The 18,767-nt window shown below is 32.8% G+C and overlaps 1 protein-coding gene across 3 annotated transcripts; it reads left to right on the top strand.

Moving 5' to 3' along the window:
* The first annotated feature begins 1,096 nt into the window (after positions 1 to 1,096).
* Positions 1,097 to 14,082, top strand: LOC113872634 (ankyrin repeat domain-containing protein 13C). Of its 3 annotated transcripts, none has more exons than XM_027510338.1 (3): positions 1,097 to 1,683; positions 1,832 to 3,632; positions 13,244 to 14,082. In XM_027510338.1, exons 2-3 carry the CDS (start codon positions 2,019 to 2,021, stop codon positions 13,577 to 13,579), a joined length of 1,950 nt encoding a protein of 649 aa, XP_027366139.1. In that variant the 5' UTR covers positions 1,097 to 1,683; positions 1,832 to 2,018; the 3' UTR covers positions 13,580 to 14,082. The 3 variants fall into 3 exon arrangements, 2 of the variants coding, with proteins under 2 accessions (XP_027366139.1, XP_027366140.1); XM_027510339.1 differs by having other exon boundaries at positions 1,199 to 1,361; XR_003505899.1 differs by adding an exon at positions 6,260 to 6,732 and having other exon boundaries at positions 1,232 to 3,632; positions 13,244 to 13,979.
* Positions 14,083 to 18,767: the final 4,685 nt, after the last annotated feature.

Here is an 18,767-nt window from a genome sequence, read left to right as displayed (position 1 = left end):
TTTTTTTTTCATTTTCTTTAATTTAAAAAGAAAAAAAATTAATATCTAGTAAATTGAAAATAAAAAAAAAAATAGTCACTTCGATTACTAAAAAATTATTACTCAGGTTAATGTAGTTTTTAACAAAACATCATCTAATAATTCCTCTAAATTACAAATATTAAAAAGGTTTGTTTTTCACTTATTTTGTTTAATACTTTTAGAAATGAATTTTAATTATTAATAACTTTTCAGAGATTAAATAAGCATATATTTATTTTTTAAATAATTAATTATGTACTAAAAAAGTAACTTAAAAACTAAAGTTTTTTCTAGGTCATAATTTAAAGAGATTACTTAATATTTTTTAATAAAAAATTAAATTAGATTAAGATATTTTTCAAGAGCTAAATTAAGAGGTATTTTTTAAGATTATTTTAATGAAAAATGTTTTTAATTAATTTTTAAATTATTTGATTAAAATTATTTAAAAGGTCAGAAGCTAAAAATAATATAATTTTACCTTTTTTGAAAAAAAATTTTTGAATAGCTCATATAAAAGAAGTTAAAATTAATTATTTTTAATTTTTATTTAGTTTAATCTAAATCTAATCCAAGTCGTGCATGTAATATATGAGTCTACTACTAAAGTTTTTTTTACATATACAAAAACTCAAATTCAAAACTTTTTTCGATAATACTAATCTGCTTATCAGTTAGACCAACCTCTATAGTGAAAATTAACTATTAATTATTTATCATTAAAAAAGTATATTTTATAATTATAATTACACAAAAATAATATCTAATTTTTATAAAAATATTAGAAATAAATCATTTTTATATATTTTGAAAATAACCTTTTTAAAAATTTAAAACAAGCAATAAAAGTTTTATTTTTTTAGTTTAGACCACGTATATTTTTTTATCAAGATAATTTTATTAAAACAAACGAACGATAACTAAGAATCTTGTTTTAATATTACAAGCAGTAATTTTTTAAAAAATTTATTATAAAATGTTCAAAAAATTATGGTAAAAATATATAATATTAATTTTTAATTAATATACTTTTGAAATATTATAATAAACAGCAGTGAAATTAAATTTAGAAGGCACGTTACTTTCAGTTCACCATTGATGATCTTTGATAGACTTTTTGTTTCTCTAATTTGTTAGGTTAGAATATTTTTTGCATGGTCTCACCAACGGAGGACACAGTGACACACACATCTCTGAAACCTTGACCATGAATCTGCGATATTCTTTTCTTTCACTTGCAATTATTTCATCTTTTTTTTAACTGTCCCTCACTTTTGTTCCTCTATCCGTTTTTAGCTATACCGTTGCAACATACACAAGTTCCCCCTTTCTTTGCTTCGGTGGTTTCTTGATCCCTAGCTTTGTTATTCCTTTCTTCAACAATTTCCCCCTTTTCTCACACTGTCTCTTTTAGGATATTTTGTATTTTTTTTTTAAAGAAAAACTAAATTTAGTTTAATATTCAAAGTTTATTTTTTATTATAGAAATTTTGTTCACGCACCCACATGCATGTTCTCTTCATGCTTGTCTGATCTGGATTGGATCACAAGGATCTTTGCCATTTTCCCTTTTTGTTTGCTACTTGAAGGGCAGTGGTGTCGTGGGGTTTGACTAACCTATGATTCCTGAACCCTTGGGCAACCATCAAGAAAGGAGAAAGGGTAGTGTAGTATCTTGCACCCTTCCTTTAAATGCTTGATCTGGGACCCCACATGATGTTTTTCTTTGATTTTTTCAATTTTCTGTTGTGCTTTTAGTCTTTTATGGTTCTGATTCAAATTGGGTCTTTTTTCAATTTCTGATTGATAGGGACCTATTTGCTGTGTTCTAGAGGGAAATTGTGAACAAGGTTGTGTGGTTTGAGTGCTGGTTGGTTGGATTGCGCAAGTTTTGGGTACCCAATTGAGAAAAGTTTTGATTTTTTATGGTGGCATGTGTATATGCTTGTGATTTATCCTCTGGGTTGGTGGTGGTGTACCCTTTATGCTGTTGAGGTATGGCGGGGATTGATGTTTCAAAGTATGCTCATAGTCCTGTGCACAAGGCCATAATTTTGAAGGATTATGCTGAACTTAAGAGGGTACTTGAAAGCCTCCCTCGCCTGCGTAACACGGCCGAGATTCGCACCGTAGCAGTTTCAACATTAGAGGAAGAGAAGGCTGATGCCATCTCTGCTGTAATTGATCGGCGCGATGTGCCAAACCGTGATACCCCTCTTCACTTGGCTGTGAAATTTGGGGACGAAGTGGCCACACAGATGCTTATGGTTGCTGGGGCAGATTGGAGTTTGCAGAATGAACAGGGATGGAGTGCTCTTCAGGAAGCTATTTGTAGTAGAGAAGAGGGTATTGCGAAAATAATAATTAAACATTACCAGCCACTTGCTTGGGCAAAATGGTGCAGAAGGTTGCCTCGCTTGGTAGGGACCATGCAGAGAATGAGAGACTTTTACATGGAGATTACATTCCATTTTGAGAGTTCCGTGATTCCTTTCATTTCAAGAATTGCACCTTCAGACACTTACAAAATTTGGAAAAGGGGAGCAAATCTAAGGGCAGACATGACTTTGGCTGGTTTTGATGGTTTTAGAATTCAGAGATCAGATCAGAGCATTCTTTTCTTGGGTGACGGTTCAGAGGATGGGAAAGTCCCACCCGGGTCGCTGTGCATGATCTCACACAAGGAAAAGGAGGTACTTAATGCTCTAGATGATGCTGGCTTTCCAGCAAACGATGAGGAGGTTCAGCAAGAAGTTGCCGCAATGTCTAAAACAAATATATTTAGGCCCGGGATTGACGTTACACAAGCAGTTCTTTTGCCTCAGTTGACTTGGAGGCGACAGGAGAGAGCAGAAATGGTAGGGCCTTGGAAAGCTAAGGTGTATGATATGCACAACGTAGTTGTAAGCATAAAATCTAGAGGAGTTCCTGGAGCTATGACAGATGATGAATTATTCTCATCTTGCAATGAAAATGAAACAGAAAGTGAAGAGCTCAATGATATTTTGACTGAGGATGAAAGAAGGCAGTTGGAAGATGCACTTAAGTTGGATTCATCAGACATGATCAATGAAAGTGATGAGGTGATTATTGGGCATCGTCACAGCTGTTATGAACATAGAGATATTCCTATTGAAGATGGAAATGGTAGCAAATGCGTAGAGAATAAGCAGGAAAAGAAGGGATGGTTTGGTGGATGGAGGAAAAAGGATTCTAAACATGAAGCATCAAAGAAGATTGCTCTACCAAGAAGTTCTCTATGTGTAGAAGAAAAGGTGAGTGATTTATTGGGGGATTCTCCTTCAAGAAATCAGAGTAAGCTAGGAAGACATTCTGTTGAGATAGCGGTGAGGGGTGATGAGCAGCGGAGGAAAAAAGATGCCAAAGCTTCTTCAGCAAATTCTGATAGCAGAAGTCGTCACAAGGATGGAAATCGTGAAAATGAATACAAGAAAGGATTGAGACCCATTCTTTGGCTTTCACCAAACTTTCCACTAAAAACTGAAGAACTCTTGCCGTTGCTTGACATTGTTGCTAACAAAGTTAAAGCAATTCGTCGTTTAAGAGAACTTCTTACGACCAAACTTCCAGTGGGGACGTTTCCTGTTAAGGTCTGTGCATATCATTTTCAATTTAAAACTTGTTACTAGAAATTATCAATTTCTTGCATATGTTAAACTCTTAGATTCTTTTTGTTTTATTTTACTTTTGTATCACTCACTATGATGAACTACCCCCTTGCTTGTTTACTCTATGCTGTAGTGTGAACATCTTGTGTTGGTCTATGGATGTGAAACATTTAGAGAAAAAGGAAAGAGAGGAAGAAATGGTTAAGGAGTAGATCTGAGCATAGTAGTTAATATAAATTAAGCTACACATATATATGCTGAAAAATACAAAATTAATACCTGAATTAAAGACGTATAATTAATGATCAAAAGTGAAAGTTTGAAAACATAACTCATGTCAAATGTCAATAACAACAAAATAAAGGAACCAAACAAGTTTAAGTCTCTAATGCTTTGAAGTTTAGAATCACTAAATATTCAAATACAAATTTTTTAATAGGTTTCATCATTTTCATCTCCATTATCAATGTCGTCTTCATTTTCACTTTCATCACTAGTTTTATAGAGGTCTTTTTCCTCCTCGTGTTCTTTAATGTCTTCATCATCACATTCTTCTTGTATAATTTCCTTCCTTTTTTCCTTAGATGCAGAGGAAGAAACAATTGTAGTTGTCTGTTGATCTAACTTGCTTCCTAGTGTAAGTTATAGGCTTACTAGCCTCAATTGCACTGGCAACCGTTCCCCAAGTTAAGTTATTGTTATCAAACATCAATTCATTTACAACACTTTCTTCATATCAACTCCACTGGTTCCTTCTAAAAACCATTCATTGCTATCATCAACAATTTTTAAAAGAATATGATCCATCATATCATGACATTCAAAAGATTCTTTAAGAGCTTGGCTATATTTGATGAAAATCAAGTCTTGCAACCTTTGATACTCAAATTTGCTTCTCTTTTTAGAATGGATCTATTTTACAATAAAAAATATTAGTTTTACACTTTCACTGATATTAGACCAAGCCACTTTAAGTTGAAATTGTTTGATATTTACTTACATGCTCAAAAGTAATCTAATTTAGTAATCTAATTTTGTTCACATCCCCATGAGCTATAAGTCAAACACAACACTTTAATGACAATGTTTTTGTAAATGTGGCGTATGGGTTCCATAGTTCTTCCCCCATTCAGCTACAGGTTATGCAATAACTTATTAGCATTGCTATTTAGATAATTACATCACAATAAAAAAAATTAAACTAATAACTTATTAGGAGCCATTGTAATTCTTTGTCTTATTGCTCCTTTCAAACCGAAGAGGCCTTCAACTCTTTTATATTTTGACAATTGATGTGAAGCATTGTTTATATCCTCTTCACTTATAGATAACCTCTCAATACATTTATAGAAGCCCCCTATCACTTTAGTATCATTCCGTGTTTTGAATTGCCATAAAGAAATTGTGGATTAAGATAATAGCTTGGAGCATGCAATGGATGATGAAGCTGATGCTCTTATCTTCTATCATTTATAGCAAAATCTCTTTATACTTATTTTCATTTCCTTTGAATGCATTTTGAATAGTTTCTTCAGTCCTATCAATTATTTCATATATGTAACCTATTGCAAACTTTTTCTCATTATCAACAAGCGTAAAAATTTACACAAGGGGTTCCATAGAGTGTAAACAATATCAGTCCAAAAAGAATGCATAAGCATAGTGTCTATTGCCCTTTTTCCTTTAGTTTTCTTGGTTGTTTTGGACTTCAACCACTCATCGGAAGTAAATATTTTTCTAAGGTTGTTTTTTTATCATGCAACTTTTGTAATGTGAGGATTGTTATGACAAATCTTGTCACTTCATATCTAACCAATTTAAATTTATTTGTGAATCTCCTTATAATGTTTATAGTCAATGCATGATTATAAATAAAGTCTACAAAATTAACTTCTTTTTGTATTCTCTTGACAAAAGCTATTTTGCCAATATCTTTCAACATCAAATCAATGCAGTTTGCAACACATGGAATTCAAAGCAAGTGTTGTCTCTTGGCATGTAACAACTTATCTAAAATTAAATTGTATAGTCTAAAATGAAAAACTAATAAAATAAGAATACAAATTTTTAAAATGAAATTACTTGACAATTAAGAATAATTCTTATCGGTCAACGCATTCCATTGCAGTCACTTCTTGCACAATATTTTGTTCTCCAATCTCCTCAACAAAAATATCCAAGAACTCAAACAACTTTTTTTCAACTTTTATATAAGCAAATACATCAGTGTTCTTCACAAAATGTAGACCTAGTGGGACAATTTACTAAGAAATTTATCAATGTTCTATTTTTTTTAATCCATCCATGCATTTGACATAATTAAACATCCACAATTTTTTCCTTTTTCTTCATGACTTTTCAACATTTGCTTTGTAAACTCTTAACTCCTTTTCAAGAAGAAAAACTCTTCACTTGTGATAGCTAAGATGCTTTAGGTGTGGGCCATTATTTTCAATAGCTTCAACCATTAATTTGAAGTTTTTTGAGCCCACAACATTGAAAGCAATTCAATTTCTACAAAGAAATTGCTCTATGTATTGAATTGTTATTGCTCTTTCCTCCTTGACACTAGCATCATTTGTATTTGTTTGTCTCTTTACCTTTCTTAGTTTGATGCTTGTTTTTGGACTCTTGAACAACAATAAATTGATGGGGTCCTTGACATTGGGTTTCACTGAATATAAAGAAGACAATTGGAAAAATGTATGGGGTCACGTCAAAAATAGCTTTGATTTCGCCAGAGATGAAGAAGACTTGAACTTGGCCGGAGATGGTGACTCACACTAGAAAAGGACATTGGATATGGAGGACGAAGCAAGAGGATGAGAAGATGAAGAAAGGTCACTAGGATTTGATTTGTCAAAAATGAAGGAGCACAAAAAGCAGCAATGTAAAAAGAATGCAAAATCCCAAGATTGTCCCCCTTAAAAGCATTCCAACACTCAAGAAGGGAGGGGAAACTCAACTTTTTGCCTTGTGTATCACTAGAAAACAACTTTTTGCGGTGCAACAGCCGCTGTAGAAAACTATGATGCGATGATTGGAGTAGGAAGCCACTCCACTCTGCTCCTCCGCAATAGAGGCCAGTATTGCTACTTTGACTTCTATGGATCTAAGCCCAAGAATGAATAATGATGCTCAATTCAATCTGAAAAGAAAGTCTATATAAATCATCAATATTCATTATATAATATAAGTAGCAGCAATTTATTTTAAAAAGAAATTCTACAACAGCAATGAAAGCCTTTACCCACTAGGTTGGGTCAGCTACATTGATCCAATGACTATTATGTGCTGTCATAAACCAAGTCTTCATAAAGGTCATTAGATTTCTTTTTAATGGTTTCACCTAGAGTTTTTTCTGTCTCCCTCCAACCATTATTCTATCATTTGTTTGCTCAACTCTTCTTACTAGGGCTTCTGTTGGTCTTTATGGCCAAACCAACAACTTTAGACAAAATTCTATTATCTTTTCCTCAATAGGCTTTTACCCTCAATTTCTCTCTATTACATTCTTTAATCTTTACTAGTATTCCCACTCATCCATTTTAACATACTCATCTTTGCCACCCTTAGCTTATGCTTTCACTGACTCTGTTACTGAATATTCACTACAGCTATGCATTGCAAGTCTAATTATGGCTATGTAGTAAAATAATCCTTAGGTTTCAGAGACACTTTTTGATCACATATCACCTGAAACATTCCACTATGTCATTCACTTAGCTTATGATTCTTATGATTTACATCTCCTTAATGAACCTAGATATACAAAAATTACAAAATTACTGTATGTTCTGAATACATTACTTGAGACAGAAGAGCAAAAACAATTAAGCTAAATCTGAATGCATGAATTAGCATTCAGCAGTCATGATATTTATAATTACATACTGTACAAACTGAACCCCTTTGATTATAGGGATTGAAAGAGTGATTACAGCTGATCTAATTAACTCAATTACATAATCAATCTGATTTCTATTCTATATACAAGGAAAGAATTATAATCACATTTATAACAGGAATAACAACAAAAATACAAAGATTCTCAACACTCCTCAAGTTGGTGCATATATGTCATATGCATCAAGCTTGTCACAGATGTATGTTATTTGTTGACCTTGAAGTGGCTTAGTAAGCATGTTTTGGTATCTAGTCATTGGAATTCATGATGTAATGATTTCACCAAACATAACCTTTTCACAAATGAAAAGGCAATCAATCTCTATATGTTTGGTTTGCACTTGTAAGATAGGATTAGAGACAATGTGTAAGGTTGTCTGGTTATTATAAATAAGCCTAATAGATCCTATCCTACAAAACTTCAACTCAAAGATAAGTTGCTTTAGCTATACAAGTTCATGTGGTAAGGGCCATTGCTTGATACTTGACTTTGACACTTGATCTGCTACAATATTTTGTTTCTTACTCTTCCAAGCAATAAGGTTACCTCCAATAAGTACACAATATCCTGAAGTTGATCATCTATCACTTGGACAACCAGCCCAATTCACATATGTATAGGCAACATCATTATGGCCTCTATTTTCATAAACTAATCCTTTTCTAGGGGAACCTTGCATGTATCTCAAGATTTGAACCACTGCATCACAATAACTATTACTAGGAGTTAAGAATTTGACTTACAGCGTTGATTGCAAAGGAAATAGAGCCCCCCCAGACTTGAATAGAGCCCCCCCTATCCAACATAAGTTTGACATTTGGATTTATAGGGGTATCAACTGGTTTACAATCCAGCATCTTTGTTTCCTCCAAAATATCAACAACATATTTTCTTTGAGATATGGCAACAATTTTTTATTGAACTACTTCAATCCCAAGGAAATAATACAATCAACCCGAGTCCTTGGTTTGTTTGAAAATGATGAAACAAATGCTATTTGAGCTGGTAGATACTATCATGATCATCTTCTATGATAACAATGTCATCTACATAGACAATAAGATCAATACGTTGATTAGTAAAAGAGTGTTTAAAAACATAGAATGGTTTGCCTTGCTGCAACTTATCCCACACGATTGAAGAATTATACTAAATTTGCCAAACAATGATTGAGGGCTCTGTTTAAGGCCAAACAAAGACTTGCGTAACTTGCAAACTAATCCTTGCAACTCCCTTTGAGCTACAAAACCAAGAGGTAGCTCCATATAAACTTCTTTAGCGAGATCACCTTGTAAAATGGATTTTTTATATTTAGTTGAGATAGAAGCCAGCAACACATGACAACCATGGATAAGTAGAGGCTAATTGAGGCCATCATTGTAACAAGGGAGAAGGTGTCACCATAGTCAAGCCCAAAAATCTGTGTAGCCTATAGTAGGGCTGCACATCAGACAGGATTTGGTCAGATTCATGCCCAAAATAGCCAAATCACTGAAAGTCAAATGTAGTATTTTCTAGCCCACTTTTGACAATTTAAGCTTTAGGTTAGTTAGGTTGTGGGTTTATTAGGTGCTCGGGTGGCTTGCTGTGGGTTGATCTATAGCTCTCTAGCACTGTCTTTGGGTTCAGCTACGGCAGACACTTGTTGCTCCCAACAGAGCCAGCGGCGGCAATCTAAAAAATTCCATGGATTTTGACAACCACTTCTGCTGCTGTTGGAGACTGACGTTCGCAATGGTGCTGTTGCCACTAAGGATATAGATCCTGCACTGGCACTGTTGTCGCGCATAGGTGGTGATACAGTTGAGCACATTGGAGCCGCTTTTGAATTTGAGGATGTGAGCCCTTAGCATGTTGGCACTAGCTCTCGTTATGATGACTAGTGGTTTTGGTTTGTTCTTGGAGCCGGGTGGCTTGCCATGTGGACACCAACAAACTACATCACTGCAGTTTTGCGTTTAGTCTAGTCTGTGAAGGTTTTGAACAAGGTAGTCAAAATCAAGGTCCTACATAGAAACCCTGTAACCTTAACACAGATCATAAGATCCTACTTAAATACAAAATGATTTTGAATTCAGAACAAAATAACCTTAAATTACAAACAGTCACAAACTTTAAGTCACAACAATTCCAAATTCAGAACCCCCACCAGCAGCATCATCCTAGCTGCTTCCAACTCTTGCAGCACCTGAACTCCATTACCCTCCCTAGCAGCTCCTTTCCCACTTAAAAGACTTTCATAAATACTAAACAGATTAAAAGAGTGTAACCTAGGAATCCAGGGTCCCAAATAGTGTAGCACTGAACCAAAGCAAGGAGTAGTTGAACCCACAAGAAAATGAACCAAGAGTTCAACCCAAAAGCAAAAGAACTGAAGTGAATAGGGCCAAACCCAGAAGTAGAAAAACCAGAAGGGGTTTAAAACTTTTGTGTGCATAAGAACAAAAAAAGGTGAAGAAAAAGTGCCAAAATGAATGAGTTAAAGTCTTTAATTTAATGGACCAATTGAAAATGGGTCAGATTTGTTGGGTTTTTTTTAAAAGAAATGAGTTTGAGCAAGATCAGAAAAAATGTTCGATCCTATGATCTTACAAGTAAGATCTTACAATTCTACCAATCCTAGCTGTATGAGTTAGAGGGTTTGATTGTGATGGCATGAAAAAAAATCATAAAGTTGTACAATCCTGTGTGTAAAATCACGATTTTAACTACCATGGGTTCTTTGGTTTTGGGTGGGTTCGATAAATGTGCTTAGCCCTAGCCTTTAGCTACCAATTGAGCTTCCAGGCAATTAATTTGTCTATTTGGTCCCACTTTGATAGCAAACACCCAACAATAGTCAACTGTAGAACTTCCAAGAGGAAAGAGAACAAGTTTCAAAATCTGGTTGAATTCTAAGGCTTGCATCTTGTTAATCATAGCTTGTTGTCATCTTGGATGAGAAAGCCTCTTGGACTGCTTTAGGAATAGTGATAAAGGATAGGCAAAATGAAATGAAGAGAAATGATAACTCAAAAATTTATATATTGGATGAGAATGATGATAGCACTGTGGCCCATCACATTACTAGGACCATGACCTCCTCTTCCACCTCCTCGATCTTGATGACTTGTCACATTCGAAGAGAATGCAGAAGACTTTGAACCTAGTTGGGAGCCATTTCTTGACATAGTCTTTAGAGAGGGAACACGCAACAAACATCAATGGGTTCCATGCTGTAGGTACATTGAAATTTGTTAGACTTTGCTTCCAAATAGATTTAAAATCCTTGTAAAGCTCATGAAGGATGAACAACATGAACATGTTATCAATCTTGTCCAAGACTTTTGGAAGGTGATGAACCTGTCATCAATGGTGGATGAACTCTAGTCAGATATGATGTGAAGTTGTTATCTGTCATTTGGAGTGCAGCCAAATTATGTATTACCCCATAGAGATGCTAAATGTCATTTGAATAAACAATGCAAGCTTTCTTCCATATGTCATAGTGTACCAGCATGTCTTATATGTACAAAAATGGACAAATAGCTTTGGCTCAATGGACTGCCATAAAAGTGAAATCAACTGATAATCAAGCTTCTTCCATTGAGCTTGCTTACTAAGATTAATGCGTCTACCTTAATAGTCAAATTGATCAAAGATCCTTATTATTTTCACAGCAAATTGCCAAACAACCACCAATTTTTATTCCACTTGGTGAAGTCGACTACATGAATTACACAATCCCATTTTGCTTGATCAAAAACTAAATTTTTTGAGATATTATTTATGGCTAGATTTTTTAATAATTTTTTTAAAGTTCTTTTGGGTTTCCTCCTACTCTTTTTCACCAGACTAAAAGTTATGTTATTCACTCTTCACACTAGTGCCTTAAGTGACTTTTTTTGCATTTGTCTAAACTATCTTAATTGATTTTCTATCTTATTTTTCACAGTAGGTACTACTCTAATATTCTCACATATATAATTATTTCTTATCTTGTCTTTTGTCATGTTGACATCCATCTTAGAATTTACATTTATGCAACTCTCACATTTTTCTTGTGTTGTTTCATTAAATCTCATATTTACTAGTATATAAGATAATTGATCATATATTAGTACAATAAAGCTTTCCTTTTAGTTTAATAAGTACTTTACGATAATAAATAACTCTCAATAAATATTTTCCCTTGTTTAAATATCTTGTCTTTTAGTGGGAGGAGAGAAGTGAGAGGTGGTCCCCACAAATTCTTTTTCTCCCCCTTGTTGCGATGATTTTGGGTGGGAGGAGATCATAGGATTCTTTGTTTGTTTTTTTAGTTTATTTCAATGTTAAGTAATTCTTAAAATAATATTAGAATATAGTAAATTAAGAAAAAAAGTATTAAGATAAAAATGTTGTATTAAAAAGTTTATTTCTTCATTAAATTAATTTTTTATTATTATAAAAATATTTCTTATACAATCTATTTATTTAATTTTACTCTTTCACTCATCCAAGCAAGTGAAGAGAATTTTTTCCACTCACTTTCTCTCCTAATTTTACTCATTCAAACAGTGTATCTTTTCTACTCTATTTCTTTATTTTTCACCCTCCGATTTCTTTTCTTTCTATTTTATCTCTTATCCAAACATACCCTAAGTGTTGTACATATTATAGTTGTACTGTCCATGCTTTTTCTCTCTATAGAAAGAAATACTGCAGTTGACAATCCCAAGTTTGGTTTAGTTCAATGATCAGAAAATTTGTTTCGCCAGACTTCTGATCCTAATTTGGTCCATGGGAATAAGAATTCTCTTTCAGTTTTACGGGTTTGATTAATATGGGTGTATTGGCCTGAACTGATTCATTATCCTTCTAATTTGTGCTTTTTACTCTATGATTTTTTTAATTAATAGAAACTGGACTATGATTTTCTAGCTTCTTCAGAAAATGGGTTTGTAATAATGTTAAACCTGTTTGCTGATGCCCTGAGCTATTAATTATTTGATTAGAAAAATCCAGCTGCAGAACTCTAATTGCATTAAACATTTTTGTTAGTGAATCCTTTTATTAACCTTTTTTTTTCTCATCTATTGAGTAATTGGTTTAGATTTTAGGAGTAATGATAGTGAATCCCGGCCTTAAAATTTTGTTTGTCTTGAGATTCTTCACATGCATATATTTGGATTGGTCCTTTGATCCTTTGAGCTTGCCAGGTCATATTGTTTTGCATAAGTTCACACGATCAATCTTGGAATGTTAAAATTTTGTACCTGTTGCAACAGATTCTTCCCATGCATCTATTTGGGTTGGTCCTTTGATCCTTTGAGCTAGCCAGGTCATATTGTTTTGCGTAAGTTCACGCAATCAATTTTTTAACGTAATGTATATAAAGTTTGGTCCAAAAGAGGGGTTAGCCATAGAAGAGGTCAATGTTTAAGTGGTGCAGGTGCCTTGGCGGCCTAGCACTGGAAACTATGTATCTCTTTTTAAACTTTCTTGACATGTGGAGTTAATTTTTATCAATTATATATCATTGGTGTGGAAGGCTTTTCCTCTGGACTGAAATTTTATCATTTTAGCTGGTTCTTCATTGTATTTTCATAATAACCTATGTTAGTAATCTTCTTCATAAACATATTTCCATGCTAGTTTCTTTGTTGGCATTTTTTTTCTCTTTATTTGTAAGTGATTTTAAACCCATTAGCCCTTGCATATTCAGGTTGCCATCCCTGTAGTTCCCACCATCAGAGTGTTGGTTACTTTTACAAAATTTGAAGAACTACAACCAGTAGACGAATTTGCAACACCACCATCGAGTCCATCTGCAACTGGCCAAGAGAGCCCTGCTGTGTCGCACTTCTCTGCATCATCTTGGTTTCAATGGATAAAGGCTCCATACCGCCCTAGTTCATCGGCTGCAGGATCCAGCAGTAGGATAGAAAATATTCAAGACCCGTTTGCAATTCCATCTGACTATACCTGGGTTACTGCTGGGGCAAAGAAAAAGAAGATGCAAGAGAAGAACAAGTCAAAGAAAGGGAAAAGTCATAACTAACGATGCCATTTCATAAGTAAGCTGTGTCTGGAAAGATACTTTGCTCTTATAGAGAGGAACTAGGGCTATCTGTCAGGAAATTGAAGCTATCGTTCATGTAGGAGGGATCCTTCAAGGGACCGTTTAGGGGGCATGTGGCATGAGGAAAAGAAGCATTGTGATTCTTGCAATAATTGCTAGAGTTTTCAAGTTTACACCAAAGAATTTGTTGATTGTGTTTCAATATATATGGCAAACCATTAACTCAGGATAGTTGCAATCACAATGAGCAACTTTTATCTTCATGATTGGAGTTTTAAATCACCTATGTTTGGTTATAATTCTTTTCACTTGATTTTATTCATGTTGTAAATAAACTCAAGAATTTGTTTACTAGCTTTGTGTTTTATCATAGTATGTTTCATTAAATCTCAGTCTCAGCATTGACTTTGATGGAATTTGTTGGTACATGTATTATTAGTTTATTTGAGGATGCAACTAGGCTTATGTTCTTGATTTGGGGTTCATACTTTGAACAAAGGAATGTGGAACACTACTTTATAAATCATATCTATCCATGCGATCGTCAAACCAAACGCCTCATAGCAACCACGTCAAAATTTGCTCTTCTGTGCTATGGTTGTTAAGAGAGTTTTCCCAACTCTGCTATCAAGCAAACTTTTGAGCTGCTTAACATTTTAAAAGTGATATACAAAACATTTTGGAATTAAATTTTGGGAAGAATCAATGCTTTTCTTTTTTAAACTAATGTGTCAAAAACTTTTGGAGATTAATTCTGGAATGTTTGTCAATTGTATTCCTGAACTAAAATTACAGCAGTGATTTATAAAATATTTCAAGATTAAATTTTCGGAAGAGTGTTTGACATTCTAAATTAAAAATTTCAAAGAATATTTTGAATCTATGCTGAAAATTAAAATTTTGGCATCTATTAAAAATCTATTTCATAGATTTAAATGTTGCCATACATAGGGGCATTTTTAAATAAAATTCTCAAGGGGATGCAATTAGTACAATGGATGATACAAAACCTAATTTTCTATTTTTAAAACATTTTAAAGCTTGGTTTTATGGTTTTCTTAAACTTTTGGTTCTTGAAAAGCTCCTTTTGTTGATACTAGTCGACATTTTCATCATGTGCTTCGGTTAATAATTGAGTTAAAAGAGAAATATTTTAAACAATTAAATGGATCACAAATTCCATTAGAAATTCTTGGAAGTAGTCGGTTTAACTCTTTTTTTAAAATAAATATATTTTTATTTAAAAATTAAAAATATGTATGATTATATATATATATATATATATATATATATATAGATATGCATACTGGAGAACTCGAAGTGGATTAAGAAAGATTAAAAGCTGAAAAAAAAGTAGGCAGTAACATGATTACTATATGTAATGCAGGAATGTAAATGCAAAAAGTAAATGCATAAATTTAAAACATAAGAATCTGGAACGGTAGTAGAACCAGTACAGAACCAATTAGAGGGAGAAGAGAAGAAAGTTGGACGACGGTAGTCCAAATAGAACCAGCTCAAGAGGAAGAAGAGAGAAATTTAAATACAAAAAATGAAACTTTTATTTAAAACTTGAAAGAAAGAAAAGCTTACAAAGAATATCTCAAAGCCTCTCTCTCTAAATCTCTCTAAAACTTGTTAAATGAAAGAGTGCCTCACAACATGGTTGAGAAATCTTTATATAGAAGATAAATTTACTGTTTCTACAGTTTCGATTGATTATTGGAACTATTGACTACAATTCAGGTTACAATTCTTGTAGATCTATATTGAAGCAATCATCTTCATTTTGATAAAATTCTTCTATTTCCTTTTTGGATGAAGATTCTACTTCATCATCTTTTTGAAATAATAGAAGAACATTTTTTAGATTGTTCTTCAAATTTTCTTTTGAATTACATCCTACCAGAAAAGCTGCAATTCGAGGTCTTTGATTGAGAAATTGAGAAATTTCTGGATTAGAAATCTTCAAATATTAAGGATTAACTCCAAACCAATTGTTAACACCAAGTATCTCCGTAGAGGAAGCATCAAATTGATTCCACCATTTTACAAATGGGAAGCATGTCTTAGTTCTCTATCTTGCTATACCTGTATTGCCAGGAGAAAACCCAAGCTAGGCCAAAGACAGAGTAAAATTTAAGATTTGCCTGAATTCTTGAATCAAGATTGAATCTTTTCTTAAAATGATCAAAGTCTTATTTGACTTTTGGAGGGAGGATTGATTATATTGGACCAAAAAAATCCCACCATTGAAAGAACCAATTTGGAAAGATATAATCTTTGTAGGTCTGTCCCTTCTGGAAATAAATTAACCAAGAGTGTCAGTAAAATTTATTCTGTTGCCAGAAAACTTTGGTCCAAGCATTTATATAATCCCAATAATTGTATCCTGCTAGGTCAAAAAGTTGAAATTTTTTTTTGTAAATATTCAAGTTTTTCCCAAAATCTCTCGAAGACAGAACTTTAAGGATTTGTATTGTGAAATAGGTGATGGTATTAAGATCTTTTTGGTCCCTAAAATGTTTAATAGAGATTGAATCTGAATCTATTAAAATAAATTCATAGAATTGTCTAGTTTTATTTAAAGTTGTTGGCTTAAAATGAAATCCAGTTGGGAATACTTTTGTAATTACTTTATAAGGATTTTTATCCCAAAATTCAGGTTCCATTTGAATAACAGAGGATAATTTTCCTTTTGTTACGTAATGGGATATATTGGATGATGATTTGACAATTTGTTGTGGCCAAGGTTGGGTGATAGCTTTACTAGAATCTCTTGGAAAACTGATAGTTTTCTGGGATTGGTTTAGGGTTTGGACAATAGTGTTTAGGCTTGCTAAATCTATTTTCATTTCTTCTTTAGAGGCAATATCTGCCCAGGATTTTTTCGGTAATTGATTTAGACTACCTTGTTGGATGGCTAAAAAGGTACTAATCGGTAAGGCATAATTTGCCTTAGTCTATTAAACTATTTTAGATTGGGATGAAGAATAATCAACCTCGTTGGATGACTCTTCTATGGATCACAGACTATTGAGTTGATGACTCAACTATCTGGATTGCTTTTTAGGTGGATGACCTAGTCGGAGTGGATGACCCCGAAGATGTTGACTTTGAATCTGCCGAAACAAATTTTGATTTTCATTTACTCAAAGTCAGGGCAAGCCTGACTCTTCCTCTATTGGTGGTTCCTCCCCTGAAGGAGGCTGTCGCCTTTCTAGGCATTCTACTTGTCCTGTAAATATTCATGTGTAAGGTAATCAGGAAGGGAATTTGATGTGCCTTTGAGATATTCGATTTCAAAATAAAAAATACTTAAAATGTGTTTAGAGACAAGGTTTTTAACATATTTCTATAAAATTTCTTTGGCAGATTTACAATCAACTCTGATAAGAAATTTTTGATTTAATAAATCAAATTGAAATTTTGAAACACATAAAACAATTATCAAAACTTCTTTTTTAACAGTTGAATAATTCTATTTTGCAGAATTCTAGTTTTGATGTATATGCAATGATATGCTCATGGGAATCGACTCTATTTTAAGAATATCACCATATCCTATATTAGAAGCATCTATTTCAACAATTTTAAAGGTTTGAGGGATAGGGAGATAAAGATATTTTATCTCTCTTACTTTAGTTTTGATTTCTTTAATGACATTGGTGTGAATGTTAGTTCAAGCTGGAGGATTTTTCTTATGCCTATCAGTTGAGGTGAGGAATAAGTTCACCCACATAATTAAGATATCCTAAAAATCTTTGCAACTGGGTTTTATCAAGGATTTTATCTGAAAATTTATTAGCAAATTCAATAGATCTGCTAATTGGAATAATAGTTGATGAATATTATGACCAAGGAATCTGACATTTGTTTGGAAAAGACTGATCTTCAATCTAGACATAGCAAGACCATTTTGTTTGACAACATTAACAAAAATATTTATATGTTTAAAATGTTGATCAATGGACTAAGAAAAAATTAAGACATCATTGATGTAGACAATGATAAATTTTGAGTAAGGATTGAAAATATCATTCATAATTTTTTGAAATTCAGACTGAGAAATTTTTAGACTAAAGGGCATTATGTTTCATTTGTATTGTCCAAAGGGGACTATAAAGGCAGTTTTATACCTATCAGATTCATTAATTTGGATTTGCCAGAATTCAGACTTCATATTAAACTTGAAAAAGATCTTAGCAGAGTTGAGTTTGTTAAGAAGATCTTTCTTATTAGGACTAGGATACCTAATCCATTGAAGAGTTTGATTTAAAGATTTTTAATTGATTACTAACCTGGGAGTTCCTCTTTCTAACTTTGCCTATTTATTAACATAGAATGCAAAACAAGACCAAGGATTCTTACTCTTTCAGATCAATTTTTTTCTGAAGAGATCTTTGATCTCTTTCTAACAATATTGAAGAAATTCTTCATTCATTTGAATGGGTCTCGCCTTGGTAGGAATTTGATTTTCTATGAAGTCTTTCTCATAGGGAAGACTTACTATATGTTTTTTTTTCTATTCCAGAACACATAAGGAAGATTAGAACATATAGAAGATTGAATGTAGTCTAAAAGAGATTGAATCTTTTTCTGCAATGATAAACTCTTCAGTTGATTATCAATATTAGCAAAAGAGAATTCTTTCAAAAAATTGATTTGATTAATCTTTCTTTGTAAAATATTGATATTTCTAGTAAAAGGTTTATTAGAGAATTTGAAAACAATTTGCTTAACTAAGTGGTAAGTCGAGATTCCTTCTTTTGAATTTTGAAGCGGAAAAAAAGCTTTTATAAAAGGTGTTCCCAGAATAACATCATTCTTCAAATTTTTTACAAGAAGAAAATTTGTTTTTATCTTAAAACATTTATTTTTAATAATAGCTTTAGATAATTTGTAATTAATTTTAAGCTTAAAACCACTCACAATGCTGCTCTTTTCAGAAGTTTTCTCAAAATATTTAGTAGAAATTAACCCTTCTAAAATGTAATTTGAATCAGCACCAATATCAAAAAGTGTCAAAGTATCAAGAAAAAAATCTTCAATAATGATTTTGATATTAATGTAAAATTTTTAGATTTTGACCTTATGAATCAAACCCATGAATTGTTCCTCTTTAGGATTTCCAGAATCATTTTTTGCATAATGTTGTTATTTCACA

This window comes from Abrus precatorius, unplaced genomic scaffold (assembly GCF_003935025.1).
Source record: "Abrus precatorius isolate BTA unplaced genomic scaffold, Abrus_2018 Scaffold7, whole genome shotgun sequence".
NCBI classification, from domain to species: domain Eukaryota; kingdom Viridiplantae; phylum Streptophyta; class Magnoliopsida; order Fabales; family Fabaceae; genus Abrus; species Abrus precatorius.
Note: the sequence above shows the minus strand (reverse complement) of the source record. Positions and strands in the feature narration are given on the sequence as shown.

Excerpts from the sequence above, each read along its gene's own strand:
- LOC113872634 (XM_027510338.1), top strand. The coding sequence starts at position 2,019 with ATGGCGGGGATTGATGTTTCAAAGTATGCTCATAGTCCTGTGCACAAG. Across the intron at positions 3,633-13,243 it reads TGGGGACGTTTCCTGTTAAG|GTTGCCATCCCTGTAGTTCC; the intron begins GTCTGTGCATAT and ends TTGCATATTCAG.